The sequence below is a fragment of the Chelon labrosus genome (assembly GCF_963514085.1).
Source record: "Chelon labrosus genome assembly, chromosome: 14".
Taxonomy (NCBI): Eukaryota; Metazoa; Chordata; class Actinopteri; order Mugiliformes; family Mugilidae; genus Chelon; species Chelon labrosus.
In genome coordinates, this window is record NC_140347.1 from 10957168 (window position 1) to 10981998 (window position 24831).

At 43.2% G+C, this 24831-nt stretch overlaps 3 protein-coding genes across 6 annotated transcripts in view; 2 read left to right on the forward strand and 1 right to left on the reverse strand.

Annotated features, from left to right (window-relative positions):
- The first annotated feature begins 300 nt into the window (after positions 1 to 300).
- rpf2 (ribosome production factor 2 homolog) lies at positions 301 to 6017 on the forward strand. The gene is made up of 10 exons (XM_084560246.1): positions 301 to 411; positions 1638 to 1770; positions 1985 to 2022; positions 2478 to 2517; positions 2594 to 2675; positions 3404 to 3480; positions 4320 to 4419; positions 4519 to 4621; positions 4730 to 4874; positions 5480 to 6017. The coding sequence occupies exons 1-10, from the start codon at positions 389 to 391 to the stop codon at positions 5663 to 5665; spliced, it is 927 nt and encodes a 308-aa protein (XP_084416372.1). The 5' UTR covers positions 301 to 388; the 3' UTR covers positions 5666 to 6017.
- Positions 6018 to 7457: 1440 nt separating this feature from the next.
- On the reverse strand, positions 7458 to 18352 carry LOC311499664 (NLR family CARD domain-containing protein 3-like). Of its 4 annotated transcripts, none has more exons than XM_084560740.1 (11): positions 17556 to 18352; positions 15698 to 16113; positions 15112 to 15236; positions 13557 to 13694; positions 13137 to 13217; positions 12689 to 12858; positions 10449 to 12291; positions 9648 to 9821; positions 8733 to 8906; positions 8411 to 8584; positions 7458 to 8012 (listed from the first exon to the last, which is right to left on the reverse strand). In XM_084560740.1, the coding sequence occupies exons 3-11, from the start codon at positions 15180 to 15182 to the stop codon at positions 7988 to 7990; spliced, it is 2850 nt and encodes a 949-aa protein (XP_084416866.1). In that variant the 5' UTR covers positions 15183 to 15236; positions 15698 to 16113; positions 17556 to 18352; the 3' UTR covers positions 7458 to 7987. The 4 variants fall into 4 exon arrangements, with proteins under 4 accessions (XP_084416866.1, XP_084416865.1, XP_084416864.1 ...); XM_084560739.1 differs by lacking the exon at positions 17556 to 18352 and adding an exon at positions 16251 to 17356; XM_084560738.1 differs by lacking the exons at positions 15112 to 15236; positions 15698 to 16113; positions 17556 to 18352 and having other exon boundaries at positions 10449 to 12288; positions 13557 to 14100.
- A 184-nt stretch (positions 18353 to 18536) lies between these two features.
- The window catches only part of slc16a10 (solute carrier family 16 member 10), a 35542-nt gene continuing 29247 nt past the window's right edge, over positions 18537 to 24831 (forward strand). Inside the window, exon 1 of the mRNA XM_084560741.1 lies at positions 18537 to 19084. Coding sequence (XP_084416867.1) covers positions 18730 to 19084 — 355 coding nt within the window. The 5' untranslated portion in view covers positions 18537 to 18729. The remainder of the gene's footprint in view (positions 19085 to 24831) is intronic.

Genomic DNA, 24831 nt, shown 5'->3' on the forward strand with positions numbered 1-24831 from the left:
CCCATTCATGTTAAGGGTTTTTCAGACGTCTCAGATATAATGTTTGCAGGTGACACCGCAAAGTCATTGATTAAGGCACTTTACATTAAATAAACTCTTTGAAAATATAGTTGTTGTTTCATTTATTTAAATATTCATCATGCACACTGGGCTCTTTGATTGTATTTAGCCCTGTAGCTCCTCTGGTGGACGGTTTGAGCTGTGAACTGCAGCTTCCGCCACTAGATGGCAGTAGTGCGTTCGTGGCCGGATATCAACCGCCTTCAAGGACCAACGAAGAAGAAGAAACTCGTGTTGTCTTCCGCCTCAGTAATTCACGTGGACGGGACAAACAGCGTGTGAGAGAGGTGGTCCCCGTGTCTGGAAAAGGAGCACGAATAAAGACAGGATGGCGCAGTTAGGAGGCGTATTGTAAGTTACACACCTCGTCTAAGTGTTTAAAAGCGTTTAAGTGTTTGTCTTCTCCAGGATAAGCTCGCTCGGTGCTCGTAAAAGAGATAAGACAAGCTAACGTTAGCTTAGCTCGTGGTCTGGCAGCTAGTTATAGTACTGTAAAACCTTGAGAGGTCTAGTTACCTTCCCTCTTAGAAACTGAGATACAGGTGAATACTAGTGGCATTAGTGATTCTCAATTTATACTGTACAATAACTGGGAATAGTGGAAAACAGCTACTACTAATTAAAAGCTCATCAGTGTCACCTTTAAAGGGGAACTACTGTTTTTTTGTTTTTACAACCTGGACCTTATTTCTGGCATAAAATACGATCGTTTACTCACCCATATAACTTTTGTGTAATTTGTAGTCGTTCGGGATATATTTAGATCTGCGTATATCCATATAGTGGGAGTGACTGGGGCACCGAAACGCAGCCTCTAAATAACGCATTATCTGCCGCAAAACTCGTTCATTTCAACAATATTTTGTTATGATACGCTAGTGCTATTCCCCTTTGAGTCCGGAGTTACTTGTTATCATCATTCGGGGTCTGTAGATTGACCTACAGAGCCCGGATGATGTCTTATGACCTGGATGATGTCATCTCCAAGCGCCGCGTGCACCCGTGACGGTCGGCTTGTTTACCTGTAATTTGCTACTGCTAGTTTTTTGCAACATGGCTGAATATTTTTCCGATTCTGAGGTTGTGGACGAACCATACCAGTTGCAAATTACAGGTAAACAAACGGAGATGACATCATCCAGGTCTGAGGACATCATCTAGGGCCTGTAGGTCAATCTACAGACCCCGGATAATGATAACAGCTAACTCCGGACTCAACGGGGAATAGCACTAGCGTATCATAACAAAATATTGGTGAAATGAACGAGAGTTGCGGCAAGATAATGCGTTATTTAGAGACTGTGTTTCGGTGCCCCATTCACTCCCACTATATGGATATATGCAGATCTAAATATCTCCCGAACGACTACAAATTAGACAAAAGTTAAATGGGTGAGTAAACGATCGTATTTTATGCCAGAAATAAGGTCCAGGTTGTAAAAAAACAGTAATTCCCCTTTAACACAGGATAACCTTCAAGTGCTTTTGTTTCTTGACAGCCCTGTGGTTGGCACGGTTTTATTTCTGTGGAATTGAACAGCACTGTCAGCTTTGTCACCTTTGTGTTTCATCGCCAGAAAACCCAAGACGAAGCGCTCCAAGCGCTTCTTGGAGAGCCGGGCGCCCAAGCTGACCGAGGATGTGAAGACTGCCATGATCATGAAAGGCGGCAACACCAATCAGACCATCACCCAGGCCCTCAAGGACATAGTATGTGACCCAGTGATGCAGATTCTACACATCACACTTGAGTGTGTTTTAACTCTGAAAATCAGTCCGATTAAGAAAGTGGCGGATTGGTTTGAGAGTTTGAGTAGACTACCATGCTTTCCTACTTCAGTCTACAAATTGACTTGAGTATGATCTGTTGGTTTGTTTAGTAGCAAGATGTGAGGTGTGACTTACTTCTTTTGTTTCCCCACAGTATTCCCTGAAGAAACCCAATGCTGTGCTGTACAAGAAGTAAGTCTCATTGGTTTCTTTAATAAAAGAACAAGGTATAGTTATATAATAATAGGAGTATACACTGCCTGGCCAAAAAAAAGCTCCGACACTCTAATATTTCCTTTGACAACCTTTGGCTTTGATTACAGCACACATTCTCTGTGGTATCCAGGGGGCGACTTTATTATTTTGGCCAGGCAGTGTATGATGCTGTGTAAAAATATATATACTAGCCCAGACCCACTACCACTTAAGAGTTTTATCTTCTTGCTTTTGCACATCTTAAAAGTCGAGCTAAAATGGCTCTTTTTTTTTGTGTGAAATGACTAAATGAATGTGCATGTAAGTAAAATAGCAGCAGAAGCTATTTTCACTCTACTGCTAACATTGTAATGACCAAGAAAGCTGCATTATTACTGGATTTAATGTGACGTCTAGTTTCTTTCTTGATAAAGTCTGTATATGCATTTCAGAAAGAACATAACTCGACCGTTTGAAGACTCCACGTCGCTGGTGAGTTTATAAGATCCCGTATCCAAAAGGCTTCCTTGCTGTTGCACCGGTTTCTCACTAATATTTTCTTTATTAGGAGTTTTTCTCCAAGAAGACCGACTGCTCTCTGTTTCTGTTTGGCTCCCACAACAAGAAACGGCCCAATAATCTCATATTTGGTAAAGTCCAACTCTCACTCACTCACTAACTCACTCTCTCAGCTGTATGATTACATCCGTATTACATCAGCAGGCGTTAAATGATGAAACAAGAAATGAAACAAAAGTGCATCATATCAAAACTTTTGTACTTTTACTTTAAAAGATTTCTATGTGACACGATTCAGAGGGGAAAAAATGACAAAACATTGGGGGTTAGATGCTTGCTCATGGGGGGGGGGGGGGGGGCTTCTCTGCCTGGCTATGGTGTCGTGTAGAGGGTGGTGGACTTTGTTCATGGTGGACATTGTTCATGGTGGACCAGAGTTTGTTCAAGGTCTTTGCCTCTTCCACTGATGTCAGGGACTCCAGCTCTGTCAACCGTGAGGTGTACTTCTTTTTAGTGCTCCTTAGAAGGGGGCACTGGCAACTATAGTCTGGTAGAACATGTCCAGCAGCTTCCGGCAGACATTAAACGAGACGGCTCTGACCTTTTTTTGTATGCAGAGTCAGTCGGTTTCAGACGGAAGCTGCAAAGTTTTTGACAGAATGATGGCGCCGCTTCTGTCTGATTGTTTTGGCGTACTGTGATCTGTAGCGCCTACCAGAGGAGCTGGAACAAGTTACATCCAGCCTAATGATAATAAACACACTGAGTAAAATGTTGGCCTGCAACACAGTGAGTGATGTAGAGGCAGAAACCTGCTTTTGATTTTGTATGTTATAGTTTCCCTTTGTTCTAATCACAGGACGTCTGTTTGACTTCCACGTGCTGGATATGATTGAACTTGGAATTGAGAAGTACGTCTCCCTGAGCGAGATTAAGGTAATAAACACTGTTATTCTATCCGTCATCTGTTACGGGGAATTTGATTAGACATTTTATGTAGGGGTCTCGTTTATTTCTTCATGTTGCGCACTACCTCCCTAGTTTCCAGTTGAAAGTTGGTTTCAGTGCAGTTCTCTCCTTTCTTTAAAGGGGAACTACCGTTTTTTACAACCTGGACCTTATTTCTGGCATAAAATATGATCATTTACTCGCCCATATAACTTTGGTGTCATTTGGAGCCATATTTAGATCCCGCGGAGCACCGCGTATATCCATATAGTGGGAGTGACTGGGGCACCGAAACACATCCTCTAAATAACACATTATCTGCCGTGAAACTTAATTTCACCAATATTTTGTTATCGTACGCTACTGCTAATCACCATTGAGTCCGGATGATGTCTTCTGACCTGGATGATGTCATCTCTGAGCGCCACTCGCACCTGCACCGGTCAGCTTGTTTATCTGTAATTTGCTGCTGCTACGGTTCGTCCACAACCTCAGAATCATGTTGCAAAAAACTCCGGACTCAACGGGGAATAGCACTAGCGTATCATAACAAAATATTGGTGAAATGAACGAGTTTTGTGGCAGATAATGTGTTATTTAGAGGCTGTGTTTCGGTGCCCCAGTCACTCCCACTATATGGATATACGCTGATATAAATATCTTCTGAACGACTCCAAATTACACAAAAGTTATATGGGTGAGTAAACGATAGTATTTTATGCCAGAAATAAGGTCCAGGTTGTGAAAACCAGTAATTCCCCTTTAAGGTACTAATTGAACACCACTACTAATAGCTCCTAAAGTATAGTTTTTGTTTTCTGTTCCAGGCCAGTAAATGTCCTGAAGGGACCAAACCGATGCTGGTGTTTGCAGGAGAGGCTTTTGATACAGAGAACGAGCACAAACGTCTCAAGAGTCTGCTCATAGGTAAGCAGCCATCATACTCATTAAAGATGTTACTATTATATGTTTATGATATCAGTAATCCATTATGTCCTGGTCCTTTTACTCTCCCCCGTGTCTCAGACTTCTTCAGAGGTCCCACCGTGCCTGCGGTGCGCCTGGCAGGTTTAGAACATGTTCTGCACTTCACTGCCCTGGAAGGGAAAATTTATTTGCGCAGCTACAGGTACTGAAATTAAAATCTGCTTCTCATGTAGAGAAATTTAGGCTGTTGTTGAGTTTTGTTTGTACACCAGCCACTCGTGTATTTTTAAGGTTTGATGTGTAACTGCAGGTGTCTGTTGAAGAAGTCCGGGTGTCGGACGCCGCGGATCGAGCTGGAGGAGATCGGGCCTTCGTTTGATTTCGTCCTGAGGAGAACGCATCTGCCTTCTGATGACTTGTACAAGTTGGCACATAAACAGCCCAAAGCCTTGAAGGTAAATGTCATGCAAGCAGAACATCCACCCTGACTCCCTCAGCCTTCCTTTGATGGGATATCACATTGAAAGGGAAAGGTTAACAGCTCAAGTCTGCCTGAAAATAACAAATAAAATTTAAGCTGACTTAGATATAAGTAGATATCCTGCAAGTAAAACTCTAGAGGGGCTTAGTTCGGCAATTTTGCAGCCGATGACCGATAGCAGGGAGCTCTATTGGCCAATGTGTTCACAAGTTCTGTCTGAAGCCACTTAAAAAATACTAATTTTGACTCAGTTTGGTTCCAATAAGGGGTAAAATGTGATTTTTCTGTATCATTTGCTCATGAATACTGGAAGCTGGATGATTGAATGATGTACTGTTTGTCCTGAAGGTGGCGCCAGAGGATGCTGTCTAAATTTAAACACCCATTCACTGTACAGCTACAGTGAATACACTGATAACAGCAGCCAGTCTGAGCTGAGCTTAGTGCTGAAATAATTATTAATTAACCCCGAAAACGTTATTTTCCCAGACCTCATCCCAAAGTGTCCAAATATACCAACGATGTCGGTCTGGAACCTTTATTAAACCTAAACCTCTGCTTTTGTTTCCTCTGCTACAGCCCAAGAAGAAGAAGAACATTTCTCATGACACTTTTGGTACCAAGTTTGGCCGCGTGCACATGCAGAAGCAGGACCTCTCCAAGCTACAGACACGGAAGATGAAGGGCCTGAGAAAGAGGAGGGGAGCGATAGTGGCTGAAGAGCAAGACACACAGGCACCCAAAGTGGCCAAAGTGGAGAGTTGAAGCTGCTTCCGACACCGGCCCATGTCCGTCACTTTAAAAGACTGTCAGCTCGTCATTGATGGCTCTTACTGTCAAGGACTTGGCATGTGAGCCCAATGTAATCTATTATTCATTTCCCTGTTGTAACATTCAGGTGTTTTTTTTTGTCCTGACTGTCATGAACGTCAGCATGACTCACCACAGAATCAATAAATCATTTATTTAGTCAAATTTCAGTCAGACGGTCAGTCTCTCTTTTTCTACAGTAAATATGTAAAAAGCTTGAAGCCCTCACTTACACTCACAAGAGATAAAGGTTTGTTTTACATTTTGAGGTGTCATTTAAAAATAAATGATTGTGTTCACTAAAGCACATCTTGCGACTTTCTGTTTTCCATGTGGGAAAAAGGGTGTCAGTCAGTGCATCTGTCCTTTAAAAGTCCGGCATTCTTTGGCTTTCCGCTTTAAAAGAATACGTTTCTTTGCACAGAACAAACCACGGGACAAGACATAAAGCTGTGCGTCATTAAAGGGGAACTACTGTTTTTCACAACCTGGACCTTATTTCAGACATAAAATACGATCGTTTACTCACCCATATAACTTTTTTGTCATTTGCACTCGTTTTGGAAATAATGTATATCCATATAGTGGGAGTGACTGGGGCACCGAGACGCAGCCTCTAAATAACGCATTATCTGCCACGAAACTCGTTCATTTCGTGCCAGTCACAGGGCTGTCAAGACACAACAGCACTTGAAGGTTATCCTGTGTTAAAGGGAAACTACTTTTTTTTTTTTTTTACAAGCTGGACCTTATTTCTGGCATAAAATACGATATTCTTTAACACGGTCGTTTACTTACCCATATAACTTTTGTGTCATTTGTAGTCGCTCGGGAGACATTTAGATCTGCGTATATCCATATAGTGGGAGTGACTGGGTCACCGAAATGTAGCCTCTAAATAACGCATTATCTGCCGCGAAACTCGTTCATTTCACCAATATTTTGTTATCGTACACTAGTGCTATTCCCCGTTGAGTCCAGAGTTACCAGTTATCATCATCCAGGGTCTGTAGATTGACCTACAGACCCCAACGATGTCATCGATGTCATCTCTGAGCAGCGCACGCACCTGCGACGGTCGGCTTGTTTACCTGTAATTTGGTACTGCTAGTTTCTGAAGTTGTGAGCGAACCATAGCAGATGATGATAACAGGTAACTCAATAGGGAATAGCACTATCATAACAAAATATTGGTGAAATGAACGAGTTTCGTGGCAGATAATGTATTAGAGGCTGCGTCCTGGTGCCCCAGTCACTCCCGCTATATCGATATACGCGGCTCTCCACTGGATCTAAATATCGTCCGAACGACTCCAAATGACACCAAAGTTATATGGGTAAGTAAACGATCGTATTTTATGCCAGAAATAAGATGCAGGTTGTAAAAAAAAAAAAAGGTAATTCCATTTTAAGGTTACATTTTGTATCAGTAACTGCTGACTGTTCAAGGATGGACACGCCGGATGTGACGGGTCTCCAATACATGTTATCAGTCACTGCTGGTATTGATTGTCATGACTGTACATCTCTCAATCTCCTTTAAGTTTTCACTAGCCTAGAGGACTAGGACGGGGTTCTGGTATCAGCTGCTGTTGTGAAATTATGATGAAATTATCTAATTATTTCCTAAACGACTCCAAATGACACAAAAGTTATTTCGGTGAGTAAATGACCATATTTTATGATAGAAATAAGGTCCAGGTTGTAAGAAATAATAGTTTCCCTTTAAGGTTATCTGACTAATCAGATGCATCCAGTATAATCCAAAGAGGATCTGGGAGGGTTTGTGTCTTGAAAATTTTTGAAAGAACTTCTTCCATGATGGAAAAGACGACTGGTTGGACAGACACTAGTTGTAGTTTAATCTTTTATCACCATGAATAAACCATCATCATCATATCACATATACATGTAGAAGAACACACAATCAGCCTTCACTTTGTAAAACAGGATGTCCATAACCCGTACACACTTCGACTGGTACTGAACAAAAGCTCCAACAGAGTCCGTAAATATCAGAGAAAGTAAAAGAAGTTTTAGATTCCAGCATTCACAAAGTGAACAGCAGAACCAGAAACACATTTATATGCTGAGTGATTGAAACTGAACACTGGCTGCATCACTGTGAGTATAATGTGTGTGTGTTCTAGCTCATGTTTCTGCTGAACATGTGGTTTATTCTGCAGCATTTTTCTGCAGTCAGAGTCTCCCTACACACAGGATGCTGCTGCTGCTGCTTCAACCTCTCTGGATCATCAGGACGCAGCTCCTCCTCTGTCAGCTCACATGTCGTCCTCTCCATCTATAGAAAGAAGAAGAAAGAACAAAGGAGATAAATGGGTGTTTCTGTTCTGTAGAGAGAGCACATGGTTACTAAATGTAATGCTGGTTCTGTGATGTGCATGCTTTGGTCAGACTGATCTCAGAGCTGTGATCAGTTGTTTAATGTCTGGAAGCAGGTTTGATGCATGACCACCACAGCACCTCAAACACATGATCACAACAGGCTTCTGGCTCATCTGATTGGCTGACTGTTGTCTCTCTCCCTGTCTTTCTGTCCAATCCTGAAGCCTGTCTCCATTCTCCTCCTCTCACAGCTTCACTGAGAAGCTGCAGGTTTACAGGATACTATTTGATACTAACTGTGTTTAGGACAATAGTGATGAAAGCAGCACGGGCTGACTGGAACCCTCTACTCACATCAGAGTCTTCAGTTTATAGTCTGGACTCTTCACAAGTTCGAGGAGCTGCTTCACTTCTGAATCTTTCAGATTGTTGTTACTCAGGTCCAGATCTTCCAAATGGGAGGGGTTGGACTTCAGAGCTGAGGCCAGAGAATCACAGCTGCTCTCTGACAAACCGCAGTGACTCAGTCTGAATAAAGAATAAAAGATGTAGATGAAATAATTAGGAAAGGGACATTTACAGATTTATGGGGGAAAGTTCTGCATGAACATGAATATTAGAGTCAGTTGGTGATTAAACATATCAGATGTACAACAGTAAAAGACAGTGAACTGACCTCAGGGTCTCCAATATACAGTCTGGACTCTCCAGAAAACCACACAGCTGCTCCACTCCTGAATCCTGCAGTTTGTTGTTACTCAGGTCCAGATGTTTCAGATGGGAGGGGTTGGACTTCAGAGCTGAGACCAGAGAATCACAGCCGATCTTTGACAAACTGCAGTTATTCAATCTGAATGAAGAATAAAAGATGCAGATAAAATCGAATCAGACAAGAACAAGGACTGTCTGCTCAGTTCCTGACCTGAGCCCCTGAAAGAGTGGCAGCAGGTCACCAGTAGCTCTCTGATTTTTAACTTTTTAGGTTATTCTTAGTGTGTTCTTTTTTTTCTAACTAAACCTTACTTATTTAGCCCAACAAACCATGGACAAATTGTACGCGACTGACCCAGAGACGGTACGCTGTGAGCAGTATTATGTGTTTTACGGAGACCTGGCTGCACGCGGTCTTCCCAGACTACAGTGCTGAATGTGGACAAGACCAAGAAGGTAGTCAGTGACTTAATAAGGAAGAGGACACCAGCGGAGCCTCTGACATGTTAACCCTCCTCTGGAGTCTTTGTAGTCAGAGACCTTTGACCCTCGAAGATCTGGGAGTTTGTGCTTCAGTTAAAACTTTACTGATCAGAGATCTCATCATACGCTCCATGATTTCACTTCTGTCACCTTTAAATGAAACCTGCTCAAGTCTATCGCTTCTATTTGAAGCCACAAGCAAAAAAACATTTGTTCAGCTATTTGAAGAAAAAAACAAAACAAAAAAAACAAACAGAACATTTCAGAAAAAGAAGAAACTTCTTCAGAGTTGTGCTCATGGAAATACTGAACATTTATCAACTAAAGAATGTCTGACACATCAGTCAATGATTTGAATTGAATAAATAAAGAAAAACGCTCCAGTGAGTGGACTGACCTCAGAGTCTCCAGTTTACAGTTTGGACTCTCCAGTCCAGCAGACAGATGCTTCACTAATGAATCCTTCAGGTCATTCTTACTCATGTCCAGCTCTGTCAGGTGGGAAGGGTTGGACTTCAGAGCTGAGCCCACAACTTCAAAGTGAGACTCTGAGACTACACATCCTACAAGTCTGTGAGTAGAAAACATATAAAATCAGATAATTTGCATTCTAGATACATTCTGAGTTGAACAGTTGCAGCTGGAGAGATGATCTCTCCTAATCCTGATGACTGCTGACAATGACGCTAACTAAACACTCGACAAGAATGAATCCACTTTTTATACAAACTGAACCCAGAGTATCTGATTGTAGCTTGAATTAAAACTAAGTTTCTCTTTACATGGTGATGCACTGCAACAGAATGTAAATATTTGTGTTTTTGTATGATGAGCTTACAGCTTGGAGGAGATCTAAAAGAATATGAAGACTGATTACAAACAGAACTAAACCGGTTCATCTCCCCCAGCATCCTCCATGGTCACAATGACTTCAGTACTCTTTGGAAACTGATAAACCTACTGAAAAAAAACAAGCTATAAAATGTTGTGTGTCTCAAAAACCTCCAGCGCAACCTCCTTCATTAGTTTTATCAGCTTTCCACGAAGCCTCCATCACACAAAGGAAGATTAAGAACTTATTAAAAAGAATATAGAATCAAACTATTATTACAAATATATAGTAAATAATAAAAGAAATTTTAGAGATTTGAGGTAAAACTAAGAAGAATGACAATAATGTGATATAATAATAACTCACTGAGCCTTTCTGCAGTTCCTCACAGCTGGCATCAGTCTCCGTCGTCCCTCAAATGATGTGTTGTTCTTGTACTTCTCCAGGTCAAACTCATCCAGAACCTCCTCTGACATCTGCAGCATGTAGGCCAGAGCTGAGCAGTGGATCTCAGAGAGTTCCTTCTCTGGTCTGTTCTCTGACTTCAAGAACTCCTGGATGTCCTGATGAACTGAGAGGTCGTTCATCTCCATCAGACAGTGAAAGATGTTGATGCTTCTGTCGGGAGAGATTCCATAAGTGTTAATCTCCTTCAGCCTGTGGATGGCTCTCTGGATGATTTCTGGACTATTCTCTGTCTGACCCAGAAGGCCTCCTAAGAGCCTCTGGTTGGACTTCAGAGAGAGGCCATGAAGGAAGCGAACAAACAGGTCCAGGTGACCATTTTCACTGCGCAGGGATTTCTCCATGGCTCCATACAGGAAGCCATCCAGAGATGAGCCACGGCTGGGCCTTTCAAAAGAATTAGAACTTGTCCAGCTTGATTTCTTCTCTTGGCGTTGTATATCCAGGAAGTCATCCACCACCTTTGTGTTCTTGTTGGTGTAACAATGGAACATGTAGACTGCAGCCAGAAACTCCTGAACGCTCAGATGAACAAAGCAGTAGACCGATTGCTCGAAGATCACACTCTCTCTTTTAAAGATCTCTGTACAGATTCCTGCGTTCACTACGGCCTCTGTCACATCAAGACCACAGTGCTCCAGGTCTTCTTGGTAGAACATGATGTTTCCTTTCTCCAGATGTTCAAACGCCAGCCTCCCCAGCTTCAGAAGAACTTCCCCGTCAGCCTCCATCAGCTCCTGTGGACTTGTCTCATTTCCTTCATGGTACTTGTTGTTCTTCGTCTTTGTCTGAACCATCACAAAGTGTGAGTACATGTCAGTCATGGTCTTGGGCAGCTCTCCCTGCTGCTCTGTAGTCAACATGTACTCCAGAACTGTAGCAGTCATCCAGCAGAAGACTGGGATTCCACACATGATGTGGAGGCTCCTGGATGTCTTGATGTGGGAGATGATTCTGCTGAACAGCTCTTCATCACTGAACCTCCTCCTGAAGTACTCCTCCTTCTGGTCGTCAGTGAAGCCTCGTACTTCTGTTACCCTGCCAACCCATGTAGGAGGGATCTGACTGGCTGCTGCAGGTCGAGAAGTGATCCAGACCAGAGCCGAGGGCAGCAGTTTCCCCCGGATGAGGTTTGTCAGCAGCACGTTGACTGATGCCGTCTGTGTGACATCAGACACAACCTCACTGTTGCTGAAGTCCAGTGAAAGTCTGCTTTCATCCAGGCCGTCAAAGATGAACAGAAGTTTACAGACAGCAAGCTCCTCTGCTGTGATCTTCTGTAATGTTGGGTGGAAATGATGGAGCAGCCTGAGAAGACTGTACTGCTTATCTTTGACCAAGTTCAGCTCCCTGAACGAAAGCACAATCACCACACTGATATCTTGGTTTTCTGAACCCTCTGCCCAGCCCAGAGTGAACTTCTGCACTGAGAAGGTTTTTCCAACGCCAGCAACACCGTTGGTCAGAACCACTCTGATCTTTCTCTGTTGGTCAGGTTGGTCAGGTTTAAAGATGTCATGGCACTTGATTGGAGAGTCGGGGAGGGCCTTCATCTTTGAATTTGTCTCGAGCTGCTTCACCTCATGTTGGGTATTAACCTCTTCACTCTGTCCCTCTGTGATGTAGAGCTCAGTAAAGATTTCGTGGAAGAGCTTTCCACTTCCTTTTCCTTCAGTCACACGTTCATATCTCCTCCTCAGACTGATCTTGTGTTCATCTAAAACCTTCTGCAGACCTACATCTGCTGGAAAAACAAGAACAAACGTGAGACAAAAACGAAACACTCATCCCTGTTTGAAGTCGCAAAGAACAGAAAACTGAATGTTTTTTAAATGTGTTGTAAAGACTTTTTTCTTCTAACAATGAAACGTTTTTGGAGGAAACACATTTTCTTGTGGCAGTGTTTGACTGACAACAGAAGCAGCAGGTCAAGCTTCAGCAGCTCGCCTGCAGCTCTTCATCTAACAGCTCACTGTTGTTCCTTCCTTGTTGTAATATTTAAGACTGAGCTACCAATAAAATGGTGAGAGCAGGTTTCCTCAGTGGATGTTGGTTCTTATTCAACAAGTCGATCTGCAGGACAAGATATTTGTAGGTTAGAGAAGAAAGAAGCTAATCTGGGCTGTTGTTCAGAGCCTTACTTGTGCATATTTGTCCACACTGGGGACAGGAGGAGTCTTCTGATGAAGCAGACTGGTCCCAGTATGAGACGATGCACTGTCTGCAGAACCAGTGTCCACAGCTGGTAAAGACTGGATCCTTCAGGACGTCCCGACACAAAGCACAGAAGGGCAGCTGCTTCTCTTTGTCACTTAAATCATTTGCAGATTGAAAATCTTTACAGACTTCAACCTTAGGACAAATACATCTGAATATTGATGAGTAGACATTCTGAAATGGAGGTTCTCAGGTGTTTTACTACAGAAATACGATCAGTACTTCCTGGTTCTAAAACCCAGACTAGGATCTTACCTACCTGCACTAAAACATCTGCATCGTGACTATAAATCTTTTTAGCAGAACATTTCAGCTTCATCCTAAAATCATCATCTTCCATCAGGTCAGTTTACAGTAGATTCAGTCTCTTACGTTGTGTCTGAGGGTCCAGGTTCTTCACTAAATTCTGGAGGTTCATATCTGGAGCTTGTTCGCCGTCTGCGGTACTGACCGCTACAAAAATCAAATAGGTTTGATTCTCATCAATCACTGATAAACTCTTTGATAGAAGTAATTTCAGCAGCAGTAAACACACAAACTACAGCTACTGCAAACAATGCGATGGTTTCAAGTTTGAAACCGTCCTCTGAGATTGGATTACAGTGGACAGCTGTCAGAAAAGCTAAAGAGGAAGAGAGGACTCATTATTTCTATTTGCCTCACAAAAAATTAAAATATATCAGCAAATATATTTCAGTAAAAACAAATCAACAATCAGGGAAAGAAAATATATGGGAACTGACAGACGTTATTCAAAATGAGTGATACAGGAGTTAGTAGCAGTTCTCGTACGTTTTGTCTGAGGGTCCAGGTTCTTCGCTAAATTCTGGAGGTTCATATCTGGAGCTGTCACTCTTCATAGACAGACTGCTGGATACTGTAGACTCTGCTGTATCCTCCTCTTCCTCCATCTTCTGGACTTCAGTCAGTCTGAGAGGCAAACCAGTAACACTCAGTGAGTTTACATGAACTTCAGTTATTATCAGTCTTCTCCAGTCAGCTGATTTCTTCATTCAACCAGAAACCTGGTTATCAGAATACAAGGAGGAATCAGAGAACTCAGACTCTGTCCCTGTGGCAGCATGTCTTTGTTGCCTACATAAACTGCAAAATATTCCTATGAAATGATGACATAATGGACAGAATCATCTACAACATTTACACTTTTCTTTAATCTCTAGTAATTTAGTATTTGCCGTTTAAAGTATGGTTCCACTAAGTCTTGAATCTTAATACTTGCCCAATCTGTGCCTAGAATCAGAGGACTCAGATTCATCCAGACTTGCCTACATAAGCTGCAGAATCCAAAAAGCGTTTTAAAAAAAGGCAACTGGATTTGTAAAGTTTTTTGAGAAGATGTTTCCCCACTCATCCAAGTAGCTTCTCCAGGTCTAATGGACTGGTGGGTAGTTTGAGATTTAAATAGGAAACTCTGTGGGTAACCATTCAGAAAAGAGATTTAATCTGCCATCCATTTACAATACAGTTTTAGCTTCTGTCCCCAAGAAGTTTCAACCCTGTTCACATCTTGAGACTGGAGACTCTGACTGATAAAGGGTCGCTAGAGCACCATTCATAGGGAAAGAGGACAGGGACAAACAGTCCCCCTCAAAGACAGGTGAGTATGTGACCGTTAATGGAAATTAGCTGCACCAGTTTCTAGTCGTTAATGGAAACAAGCCAGGCAGTTTCTGACTGGCTATACCCACAGAGTTTCCTATTTAAACCTCAAACTTCCCACCGGCCCCTTAGATCTGAGGAAGCTACTAACACAGAAAACTGTGAATTATTATTCTGATCTGTTATGTTGACGTCTGTTGTGTAACGCTGCTCACACTCTGAACTGAGTCTTGTCACCATGCTGCACCCAAAGCTGATCCAAACTCCTCTGTTCCTGTGACTGCAGCAGTGAAGTCAAGCTCAACTACATTCCTTTGAGTCAAAGATTCATTGGCGCTGTCATTATTGAATGCTAACATAATGTACTGTACTTTCATCTTTACTAAAACTAGAAGGAGTTCAAACTTATCTGAACTTTTAGAATAGACTTAATCTTAAAAAACTGTGAGACCTACTGTAACCTGTAGCTTGGCAGAAAAACACTTGCTGCTTCTTCTTTGTGCCTGCTTTACTTTTCCTCCGTGAACATTTATTCAGTGGTATCTATAAATCCCTTTCAGGTTTTCAATAAAAACGTGTAAGAACAGAAAAGTCCAAATGTTCTTTAAGATCATTTCACATTAAACAGATGAGCTCAGTATTATTAATCGGAAGTGACAGAGGAAACTGGAAGCTGCAGGTCGTCAACACCAAACACTGATCCACTCATTTGTGGCAGTTCTCTTACTTTGTGGATGTAGGTCCAGATTCATCACCGAAGTCTGGAGGGTGAAGTCTGGACTCTTCGTTGTCAGACATCGGGATCCTGGAGACTCTGCTTTGTTCTTCTTGTTCTCCTCTAATGGAGAAAGTCTGAGAGATAAACCAGCGACACTTACTGCGAGCTCAGGGCAAAAGAATTAGGACCAACAAGTTTTTCAAGAGACACACCAAGGTAACACAGCACACACTGTTCTGTCTGTGTCTTTGAACCATCAGAAGTTTGCATCTCCTCCATTCCACACACATTCAAGTAAAATAATACTTAAAATATAAGGTCAAAGATTAAATATAAGAATAAAAAGGGTATTGTAAAATGGTAGAAGTATCTTAAAGTGGGTACAAAGAGTCTATTGAGATAAAAAGTCAGTGCAGGTGTTGTCGCCAGTCTCCGGCTGTCCCTCTTCTTGTTGCCCCCCGCCCAGGACACCACAGCGTAGAACAGGATGCTGGCCACCACAGACTGGTAAAACACCTGTAGTAGAATCTTTTTCCTCCACAATCCATAAAGAGAAAACTGACTACAATGATATTAATGGTGTGTTAACACTCACCCTGTTTCATTGTTCAACCTTCTTCTGCCCACTCAAACTAAACTCTTAGCTGATTTCAGAGTTCTCTTCCTGTTCTCATCAAACCCGATCACCTGCTCAGGTGAGCTCCTCCCCTTTATCTGTGAGGATCAGACTCACTGCATCATGTGTTTGTGAGCACAACTCTCAGCTTTAACTATAGGGGTTTGGATCTGGATGTCTGTGTGGGACAGGTGACAACGGGTTCGGGTGAGCAATGCTTTGTTTGGAGCTGCTGTTTGGAGACCTCTGGTGGTGATGGAGAAGACTGCAGTCTGGGGCTTTCTGGAAATGTTCAGGACTGAGTGACCTTCATTTTCAGTCAGTTCTCTGTTTCAGTTTCATTTTACATCATTGCCATGTCTGTAGGTTGTCCCACTCTCACAGGTGCAGCAGATCTAACAGGAGAATGAGTCAGAAGTTATTATTATTATTATGTTTTTTTTTATTTTATACAAAGGTCATGTATATTGTGATATTGTTATTCTGTCTTTTTTTCCCCCTCTGGTACATTGAGTGACTTATTCTCACTCACGTGGTTTTCGTTCTGCCAAGCTCAGTCCACTTTCTCCATAAATATGATTTTGCTTCCTGATTTTGCTTTGTACCCTCCATCCAATCTGATAATGTCTGCAGCATCCATGCAGTAGAAACTGAATCCCTGGACATCCACATTGACTCCCTCATCATTCCTTTGAGGGGATATTACATTAAAAGGGAAGCTTCACAGTTCAAGTCTGCCTGAAAATAACAAATAGAAGAACTGAAAGACAGTATCCAAACTTTGTATTTTAAGCTGACTTATCAGACTAAAGCAGTCTGAGTCAGTGATATCAAGTGGATATCCTGCAAGTAAAACTCTAGAGGGGCTTAGTTCAGTAATTTTGCAGCTGATGGCCGATTGCAGGAACCTCTACTGACCAATGCAATCACAGAGCCTGCTTGAAACCACTTAAAAAAATACTAATTTTGACTCAGTGTGGTTCCAATAAGGGGTGAAATGTGATTTTCTATGTCATTTGTGCAGAAACACTGGGCCTGGATAGCTGATATAAAGCAACTATTGTTACACATAGAATTATGACAAATGTAGCCCTGCTTTCCTATGGATTAAAATATATTTTTTATATATATTAACTGATTGCCAATGGGTAGATGTTCATCTGTGATTAATCCTGGCTGCTGACACCAGCATACATAGCATGCAAGGAGCCAGACAGTGGTTCTTTCTCTGGGGACGTGGACACAGTGCGTTCTGCTGCCCCCATCTAGTGGGCAGGACAGGAAAAAATGCAATGTTTGTCCTGAAGGTGGCGCCAGATGATGAAAAATGGCTGTCTAAATTTAAACACCCATTCATTCACTGTACAGTTTCAGTGAGTACACTGATAACATCAACCAGTCTGAGCTGAGCTGAGTGTTGAAATAATTATCAATTAACCCCAGCACAGACTGTTGCCATTCAGAAAAGCAGTCTGGAACTTTGTGGACTAACAACTACAGAATACATATAGTGTTATGGTGTGTACTGGCATACAAATACAATTGTCAAGTTTGCCGCAACAGCAAAACACACAGGCAGCCAAAGTGGCCAAAGTGGAGATCTAAAGCGCCTTCCAATACTGGCCTACTGGACATGTAATTCATTAAATTGCTGTGGCTAGCAGAAAGGCTAAGTGTTATTTTTTCAAAATCTGTATCTCTATCATAACTTTGTAAAAGCATATTGGGAATCAGTAAACACGGGTGCATGCTCTGTTGCTATTTAAAGACTAGACTTGAAGTAAAGCTGGGTGAATTTGCCAAACTACAACGGCCAGATGTTTTATGACGGCGTCACTTGAGTTGCATGGCCTCCACAAGAACTAGAAGATAGTCTGTGTTATCCCAGCAGGGCCTCACAATGCCCCAAAGGAACTTCTTGTGATCACAAGAATGTTTCACTGTCTCTAGTCTTTAGGTGCCAGTATAGGGTGGGGTGGGATGGACGTCAGGTGGCCGTAGAGGAAATTTTATGACAGTCAGCACTCCTTTGTGGTCTTTGGTCTTCGAGTAGTTCTTCCGACCTTTGAGGTGCAGACGTTTGGAGTGTCTTATATACATCCAGTGACGCTAAATTAAACCACTTTCACTTTGTTCGTGATTCCAATAATCACAATGCCGCTTATCACTATCTACACGCTCAAAACTGCTTGGAAAGAGTATAGACTTCTTCATTTTATGTGTCTTTTTTTTTTAAGTCTTCAAGCATCCTGACCCGAATTGAATGATTAATGTGCTGAAAACATAAAAATTGTTTTTGCAGAACTTCTTTAACACTACAAGAGCTTGCTGTGTGACAGCTGTCCTCATCCAGTAGTGACCTTTAACTTCTCTGCTGGTAAACCAACCAGAAAAACACCAAACATTACGTCACAGCAGACAGATGATGATGGTAGGCTTTTTCTTTTTCCTTTTTTATTTTTTTGCGAGCTATTTTTTGATCCCTAAACACGTGATGTGCCCGCTTCTTTAATTTTCTGCTCGCTGCGTTTATCCCCTCTCGAGCTCTGTCCGCCCTCATTCTTGCCTGGCATCTATTTTTAGCATTTTTTATTTATTTTTTTTTCTTAGGAAACTCTTTCCACGACAGCGGTAGTTGTTTTGAACACATATGAACTGATTTTTTATTTTTTTTAATCCAAGTCCTGTAATATGTGCTGCAGCGACCCTTGTTACTTCGTCGTAACGTGTAACATCGCAGCGTCCAATGGGCTGCGGGGACCCCTCTAAGCCCCGCCCCTTCGTGCAGTCTATTTATGTTACTGCAACAGCCGTTTTTTCTGGCAGTTACACATGCTGCGTTACCAGCACCGGTAAAATCTACAGCTTTCACCTTACAGCCAGCATTGCTTCACACAGTTTGTGATTGTATTTCAGATGCTCTAACCTCTGTCAGCAGCGTCCACATTTAAAAAAAAGAAAAAATACACAAAATTTTACATAAAATCTCATTTAAAAAAAACAAAGCCACAATGACAGAAGGGAACAGTTTGCCCGAAGGTGATGCGGCCGTTACGGATGAGGTGCAAGCCGACGACGCACCCGCAGAGGAGAAGCGGCCGCTGGAGGAGGACAAGGCTGTGGAGGACGAGAAGAAGGAGAACGGGGACGGCAAAGTGGACATCACGGACAAAACCGCGGCGACTCCCGCAGCGGGCGAGGTCGAGTTCGTGCACCCGGAGGGCGGCTGGGGTTGGGTGGTCATGCTGGCGGCGATGTGGTGCAACGGCTCCGTGTTCGGGATCCAGAACGCCTTCGGGCTGATGTTCCTCTCCCTGCTGCAGGAGTTCGACTCCGAGAATGATGCCGACCTCCGCCTCAGGGCAGGTGAGAGGCTTTACCTGGATGCTTGAGTGTTGTAGATACTGAGAATGTAGACATGCATTGCTTTAGGAGAAAGCTCTGTCTATTTAAGTCCCAACTGTAAGCTAACTCCTTAAGGTTTCTGCACGGGGACACATTAAACGGTTTGTGGCGGAGGGGGGGAATTGAACCAGCGACCTTCCTTCTCCACCGCGGCTGCTGACCTCTCCTCTTGCACATACAATCCACTTCCAAGCGTGAACTCAATCAATTTTTTATAATTTTATGTTTTGTTATGTTGTTTTTTTCCCCCCACAACACAGTGAGTGAACCGTATTTAGCCAGCTGTGCATACTGTAAGTTAGCTAACGGCAGTTAGCAGCAATCCGATATGTCGTTTCCTGGTGAGACAAGAGAGAGGAGACACTGTTCAAACAAAACAAAACAAAACAAAAAAAACAAAAAAAGGGAGCTGCGGTTAAACAGCACCTCTGTGGGTATGATATATAATGTTAGAGAGGCAGTGACCTGGTGATGACTGTGGTGGCAGCAGAAAGAAAACTGCGGTCTTGTTGTCGCTGGTTCTGTGTCTCGAGACTAGCGGTTTGAAAACTGTTAGCAGTTCGGCGTGCTCGCGCTGCGGCGGTTACTTTCTTGAATGAACTGACAGTTGCTTTTCATAAAAAATAAAAAAAAGTGATTCACATTTCCACCGTGTTATCACTGAGTAAGCCACAGCAAAAAAACAAAAAACTATAAAACTAAAACTAAAAAGATCTAGTGTTTTCTAGCCAGCACCATTATTTCTCTTCACTCTTTCTTATTTATCAGTTATTTAGCAACAGGCTTCTTGCTGCAGTTGCAATCCAGTGAGTAGCTGTGTAGCTAGTAAAGTGGTGTGCTGGGATGTTTAGAGGTCTGCTCTTGATTTGTTGATGATACAAGGACGGTTTAGATAAACGGTGGAAAACTTTCATCTTTCCCTCTGTTCACTTCAGGAAAAAAAGAAAAAAGAAAAAGCTTGTTTAAGTTATAATGTGAACATGTGCCAATTGCAGAGGAGGAGGAGGAGGAGGAGCAGTCCGAGTCAAGGAAAAAGGTCACATAGAGAAAAGCCCTATCCGATTGACTGTGTGTTGCACAGATTATGGCCTTGCCCCATGAATAATGGCCCTATGTTGCTGAGCCGTGATCGTAACCACCTGTTGTTGGTGCCGGCGTGTGACAGATGAACATGTAAGAGTACTGAGCTGCGTGGAAAAGCCTGCTGCTTGTGGTGTCCTATGTCCTAAAGCGGGAGATACTCAGACCCGATCACTACCTTTGAGGTTTCTCCTGTAAACATCTGCTTTTAAAGGCAGGAATTGGTCCGATGTTCCCCCTAGAGCAGGGGTGTCAAACTCATTGTAGTTCAGGGGCCACATACGTGAAGATTTGATCTCAATGGGGCCGGACCAGTAACACAACAGCGTATTAACCTATAAATAATGACAACTCCAAACGTTTCCCTTTGTTTTGGTGCCAAGAAGAACAGGTACGTTTTGAAAACGTTCACATTTAATGAACTGTACTATTACATAACATGTAATGAGCAACAGAAATTGCACTTCTTGAGAATAAGAAGTGCAATTATAGGTCTTAGTATTGTGTTATGTCCATAACTCTCACTAAAACGATGTAAACCCTAGGAATAACAGTTACTTTTATTGAAAAATTATTGAAAAATTGCAGTTAATATCTTCAATGTACTTTTTTTTTCCCGGGGGGCCAGATTGGACCATCTGGGCTGTATGTTTGACACGTGTGCTCTAGAGCAACGCTGTGCCAGCATCTTATTGGCAATAGCTAAAGTTGCAGAGCTACAGTGACCTGCAACTGGCACAAGAAATAAAATCAGGCTTTTATAGAAATGTGTAGTAAAGACATAATAAACCAAGCTACTACAGTCATAGCAGGTCGAGATTGGATTCAACGTTGTTGTCATTGTGCCGAGTAGTTTTTATTCTTCATCAGAACAAATGTGTGAAGATTTAGCGGATTTTCGCATTTCTGTGGGTAAGAACTTTAGTTTTCAAGACAGACAACACTAGGTGAGGTGCCAGCTTCCATTAAACCGTCTGTGAAAATGCTTCTTCTTGTGGGTGCCTTGTACTGTGAGTTGGTAAAAGTTGGTCAATTGTTTTTTTTTCAACAACTAACTAAAAGATTTCATATAACTCCGTTACGACGCAAGAAATTTTCTGCCTGCCTTTCAACAAACGCAAGAATTTTATCAATATCTGATATGGATGTATATGTACTCTACCCTGCAACTCGACCCAGTGTACACACACACACACACCACCCACAGCTCCCACACTGACCAAAGTACACTGGCGCAGTGACTTGACAAGTGACGTTTTGCCTCAAGTGAAGCTGAGACAACTGGACGACGGGAATGCGGGGAGGAGGGGACGGCTCCCGGGCTCCTCAAGGCTCGCTTGTGCAACTTCCAGCGCGAATTTCACTTGCATTTGGTTCGGTATCGGAACTACTGTCTAATAAGGAACGCCGATACATCTCATGCATCTGGCTGTTTGTTTGGCCTCCTATCCTTTAATACTGGGACCTAGAATGATCATAGAGATTAATGGTTAAAGCAACAGAAATTAGAGAAAACCCAAGTATATATTTGATGTGATTATGAAGCAGGTACGTGTAAATCAGTCCCCAAACGAAGAAAAGTTGTGTCTCTGCCATGAAATATTACACCGTGCCGTCTTCAGATCAGTTCTTCAGGACCTAGAGTCGTTCCTTAGGACGTACAGTACACCGGGTAGAGCCGCACGTGTTCTGCTTTCCCACAGCTGAAGCGTTATCGTACGTTTCACTTTTCCGTGTCACATTTGACAGAGGTCTGCTGATTCTGGTTATGTCTATATGCCCCGAGTGCTCGGATTGGAGCTCACAGTTATTCTCGTCCCATTGGACGTCTCGGCATCCCGTGCCCTCAGGTGACTCGGACGGCAACGGCACATCTCTCAGCAAGCTGGGCAAGCACTAGGAGGCAGGTGTGATGCAGACACGAGGCGCGCGAGCGAAAGTGCTAACGCGACGGACCAACAGTCGATGACGCCTTTGCAGCAAATGCGTCCTCATGGCTTGAGAGTCAGAGTTCGTAAACTTTACAGACCTGCAATTAATTACCGTTCCCACAACCTTTCCCTGACCTTTAAACAGTACTTCACTGATAAAAAGCCAACGCAGCAGAGCCAGGAGGCTTTTGTCTCGCAAGAAGGCTGCTGATAGTCAAGTTGAATATCTAGGTGTGTTGTGCTAGCGGTGGTTTCTGTAGACTGCAGCCTAGAGCAGTGGGGTTGCGGAGCTCACTTCCTTGTAGCTCCTCATCCCCCAGATGTTTTTCGCTTTCGCAGTTCGGCCGACGTTCGCCATTGCTCGGGGGGAAATTTGCCGTATTTTTGCAAAAAGCTTAATTGGTTAACTAATAAGTTGGCACGTGTACTCGTGTGAAACGGAACTAAAGCTTTTCTTTAAGGGGCTTTCCAGCAGTGAGGTTGTAGATGGCATCAAAATGAATAATCCTCCTCACTCCCCCTCCCTTTCCAGCCATGCGGGCGGGAGAACCAATGGTGGCTTTCGGTTCAATGTAAAACAAAAACAAAAAGTTCCACTCGGTGAGAGCCGGTGTCTGTTGGGGGCTCCTGCAGGAACAAGGCGACTGTAGAAGAGGACCCATGGCTTTCTGCACATGGCGTTATTCTTTTTTTTTTGTGCGACGTGTGTTTTTCTTCTGGGTCTGTGTGAGAGCTGCATCATTTCCAGCTGCCACCCAGCTGTCACCACTCATCCAAACCTCTTTCAGACCACTCTCCGGCGCTAAATGCTTCTTTTTTAGTTTCGGGCCGGTGGCGGCGTAACGTCGCAGCTTCCTGGCTGCTCTACAAGCTGTACGCTCGTCTCATTGTTTGCATGAAGCTTCTGTAGTATAGTAACACCTTGATATAAGCCTTAGCAATCAATGACGCAATCACCGAGGGTGCAACAGCAACAAAGACCCATACCAAGCACAGCGTGACTTTCACTCACGACGATAAGTCTTTATTCAGACGGTCCATACCTAGTCTTTCCTGCTCTAGTCCCCCCCCCCCACCCCCAACTCCCCTGACGTGAGCACATGTTCTCAAAGCCTGTTCCCAGAGAGAACACGAAGTGCCGCTTCAACCCGAGACGTCCACCCCTCCACAAGCAGGTCTTCCTGTCGTGAGAGGAAAGAGAAGAGGGGGGGGGGGCACTGGCGGTAGAGGAAGCGTCGAGAGGGTGGCAAGTGGCAGCTCTGGAGGCGCCCCTCGCTTCTTAGAGGCAGGATGGAAGCCCAGAAAAGATTCGATAAACATCATTCGTCATTATGATAGGGGCGCTTCCTTCCCACGTACGGGTATTTTTGTCTCAGTGACGTGGAAAAAAAAAATAACGGAGAATTTTAATCGGCACGGGTAAACGAGAATAGCAGGGACTTCTTTTCATACCTGCTGTGAGTCAGCACAGACCTCTGCGTGCTCCTTGTGTCATGATTGAGGAACTGGGTTTAATTTAGACCTACTTTGTTGGTCGTATCGGTGACGTTAGTGACAGTATCGTATGTAGAGCAAAAAAAATCCCGCCTAACAATGAGATGCATTGGGGTTTGAAAGACATGGGTTGGGAATAAGCTGCCTGGACACTTAGTCAAGCAGAGTTTAGCATAATGGCTAAACCACATTACACCTAAACAACATTTTGCTCATGTGCAATTATTAGAAAATATAGTTATAATATAGTTGCTCCATCTGTCTTCCCATATGGCATATTTCTTATTAAAACGTCGATATTTAGGGATGTAATACTCCGTTAGTGTGATCCCCTGAACATGTGCCACTTGAGCAGTAGGGTTTTTGGTAAAGTGCCAATACTTTATCTCATACGTGTAAGAAAAACCGGCCCTGCTGCGCCGTAGATACCAGCCTCCTTTCGTTTAATCTTTCTAAAAAAGCCGAGTTGCTTAGATGTTTACACCCTCGAGACGTGAACAGGAATCGGTTTGTTTTGCCACCGTGCTGCCATTCGTTTCTTTCGTCGTCTTCTCGCGTTATTGCGAGTCGGTTTGCTTCGGGGACAGCTCCATTCGGTTTAATTCACCTTTGGCTAAGCCACACCCTAGAATGTAGATTGACCAATCACAGCTCCCACAGGGGTCCGACACTTTTCCACAGCGCTCCATTGACTTTAACGCAGGCGTCTCATATTTTCGGTCTCGGCAGGCTACAGCTACTGTCGGTGTATATCCAGGGTATGGATAAGCCCAATGATGTGCGCGCAAAACCCTGTGGAGCTAACCACAACATCACCGTTACAGCTTAAGTTGCGTAGTTGTTGATACGCTATAGCACACGCTGAAGAAATACAACGTTATACGTGCGTAACGTTAGTCCGTTTGCTTCGTAATAACGATTATAGAAGTGAATAGAGACGTACCCAGCTTTGCATGAACAGTGTTGCTCCTTGATATCGTCAGTCCCAGCCTCCGTCTCGATTAATAGGATATGCGGCGGTTCATTTTTTTGACTATGACCGGTATGCTTTTGCCTCTATTTGGATGCCTTGTTGTTCGTTGCGTTTCACTCCTGAATATAGCCTTCGAACGCATATTGCAGCCCCTTTTGCCAATACTTCTATCGGACACTTTATTTGCTGCTTTATAAAAGTTTGACAAAAGTTCAGCAGGAAGAGCTGTC

Excerpts from the sequence above, each read along its gene's own strand:
- rpf2 (XM_084560246.1), top strand. The coding sequence starts at position 389 with ATGGCGCAGTTAGGAGGCGTATT. Across the intron at positions 4,420-4,518 it reads TCTCAAGAGTCTGCTCATAG|ACTTCTTCAGAGGTCCCACC; the intron begins GTAAGCAGCCAT and ends CCCGTGTCTCAG. Across the intron at positions 4,622-4,729 it reads ATTTATTTGCGCAGCTACAG|GTGTCTGTTGAAGAAGTCCG; the intron begins GTACTGAAATTA and ends GTGTAACTGCAG.
- LOC311499664 (XM_084560737.1), bottom strand. The coding sequence starts at position 13,777 with ATGAAGAAATCAGCTGACTGGAGAAGACTGATAATAACTGAAGTTCAT. Across the intron at positions 12,859-13,136 it reads CCTGGACCCTCAGACACAAC|TGACAAAGAGAAGCAGCTGC; the intron begins GTAAGAGACTGA and ends AAATGATTTAAG. Across the intron at positions 9,822-10,448 it reads AGGAACTGCAGAAAGGCTCA|ACTTGTAGGATGTGTAGTCT; the intron begins GTGAGTTATTAT and ends TTCTACTCACAG.